At 45.8% G+C, this 1,523-nt stretch overlaps 1 protein-coding gene across 1 annotated transcript; it reads left to right on the top strand.

Annotated features, from left to right (window-relative positions):
* Positions 1–756: 756 nt before the first annotated feature.
* SARC_14335 (hypothetical protein) lies at positions 757–926 on the top strand (the record flags this gene model as incomplete). The annotated part of the gene is made up of 1 exon (XM_014291534.1): positions 757–926. A coding segment is annotated over one exon (170 nt), but the record flags the coding sequence as incomplete, so codon positions are not given.
* Between the last annotated feature and the right edge of the window lie 597 nt (positions 927–1,523).

Genomic DNA, 1,523 nt, shown 5'->3' with positions numbered 1-1,523 from the left:
GAGTGTGTATGTACATGTACAACATGCGATCTGATCTCTTTTTCACATGTGCTCGGTGTGGTGGAGACCCTAAACCCTAAGCAATACCGTAGAAGTGTACGAGAGGTGATGGTATTGGCACACCACATGTTCAATTGGTGTTTGGTGTGAGTGTGCATAGAGAACTCATACGAATAGTGGTGTCATGGATCTCTGTGACGTACATACGTGTGCATTTGCGACACACACACATACACACATATAAACATACCTGGCTATTATCAGTATGGGTGAGGCTATAGTTGTGAACCATCTCTCCCGGTCACTGTGTATAGATATAATCATATCATATCATATCATAGCATATCATATCATATCATGTCATATCACATCATATGTTGTCATACGCACAGATGTGCGTGTAGTGTCCAAGGGATGAATACTCGTACTAGGTTTGCACGTGCACTTGAACGTATCTGCTTAATACACGTAGCAAAGCAGCACACACACGCATTCAGTGAACAGGAGAGTGCAGCTACTGCACCACAAGACACACACACACGAATAGGAGGGATGTTACCCTACCCATTATGAAACCCTATGTTTTGTTTAAAACCCTAAGTTCATTTAAAACCCGAATTTTTATCCAAAACCCTGAGTTTTATTTGAAAACCCACCGTTTTGTCCAAAACCCCAAGTTATATACAAAACCGCTAAGTTTGATCGGTGCATACCTGGTACTAAGACTTAGGGCCACCCACCTACCCGCGTGCACAGGCATAGACACATTAACACCCGTCTTTAGACCTGTGCGGAGATTGGGCGTTGGCGGGACGGCTGAGGTACAGACACGTGACAGCGTCACAGTCGCAGACCGTGCACAAGTACTGGCCAATAGAAACCAGCGGGTGGTTGCTAGGGTGAAGGAGAGACAGGTGATAAGCGAGGTGTGTGTATAAAAATGGATGTATGGGTGCACCTGTGCATGTAGAGCGCATGTGATACGTGAGGTGTGTGTAAAAAGATGGATGTATAAGTGTGTGTATAAAGATGGATGTATGGGTGCACCTGGGCATGTAGAGTACAGGTGTTGCGTGAAGTGTTTGTGTGTAGTATGTGGTGTTTATCTGTTGTTATTGATTGTGTAGAAACCAGCGGATAGTTGGCAAGGTGAAGGAGAGAGAGAGAGAGACTACGAGTGAGGTGTGTGTGTGTAGTGTGTAGTGTGTATCTATTGTTATTAAGTGGTTGTATGTGAGGTGTGTGTATGTATTGTGTAGTGTGTATCAATTATTATGCATTGTATTACAGTCAGTGTATAGTTGGCAGGGCGAAGGAGAGAGAGAGAGAGAGAGAGAGATTAGGACTACCTCCATTATTTCGTCTCTCTTTACCCCCCACCCCACCCCTCTTACACTCACCCCCCCTCGTACACTCACCCCCCCTCGTACACCCACCCCTCCTCGTACACCCAGGCCATAGACCAACTGCAGAGTGCGCCCAAGAACACACTGCCACAGGTGATCTGTATAGAAGGCGAAGGT

This window comes from Sphaeroforma arctica, assembly GCF_001186125.1.
Source record: "Sphaeroforma arctica JP610 unplaced genomic scaffold supercont1.4477, whole genome shotgun sequence".
In the NCBI taxonomy this organism is placed as follows: domain Eukaryota; class Ichthyosporea; order Ichthyophonida; genus Sphaeroforma; species Sphaeroforma arctica.
The sequence above is the reverse complement of the archived record's forward strand: the minus strand, read 5'-3'. Positions and strand labels throughout refer to the sequence as shown.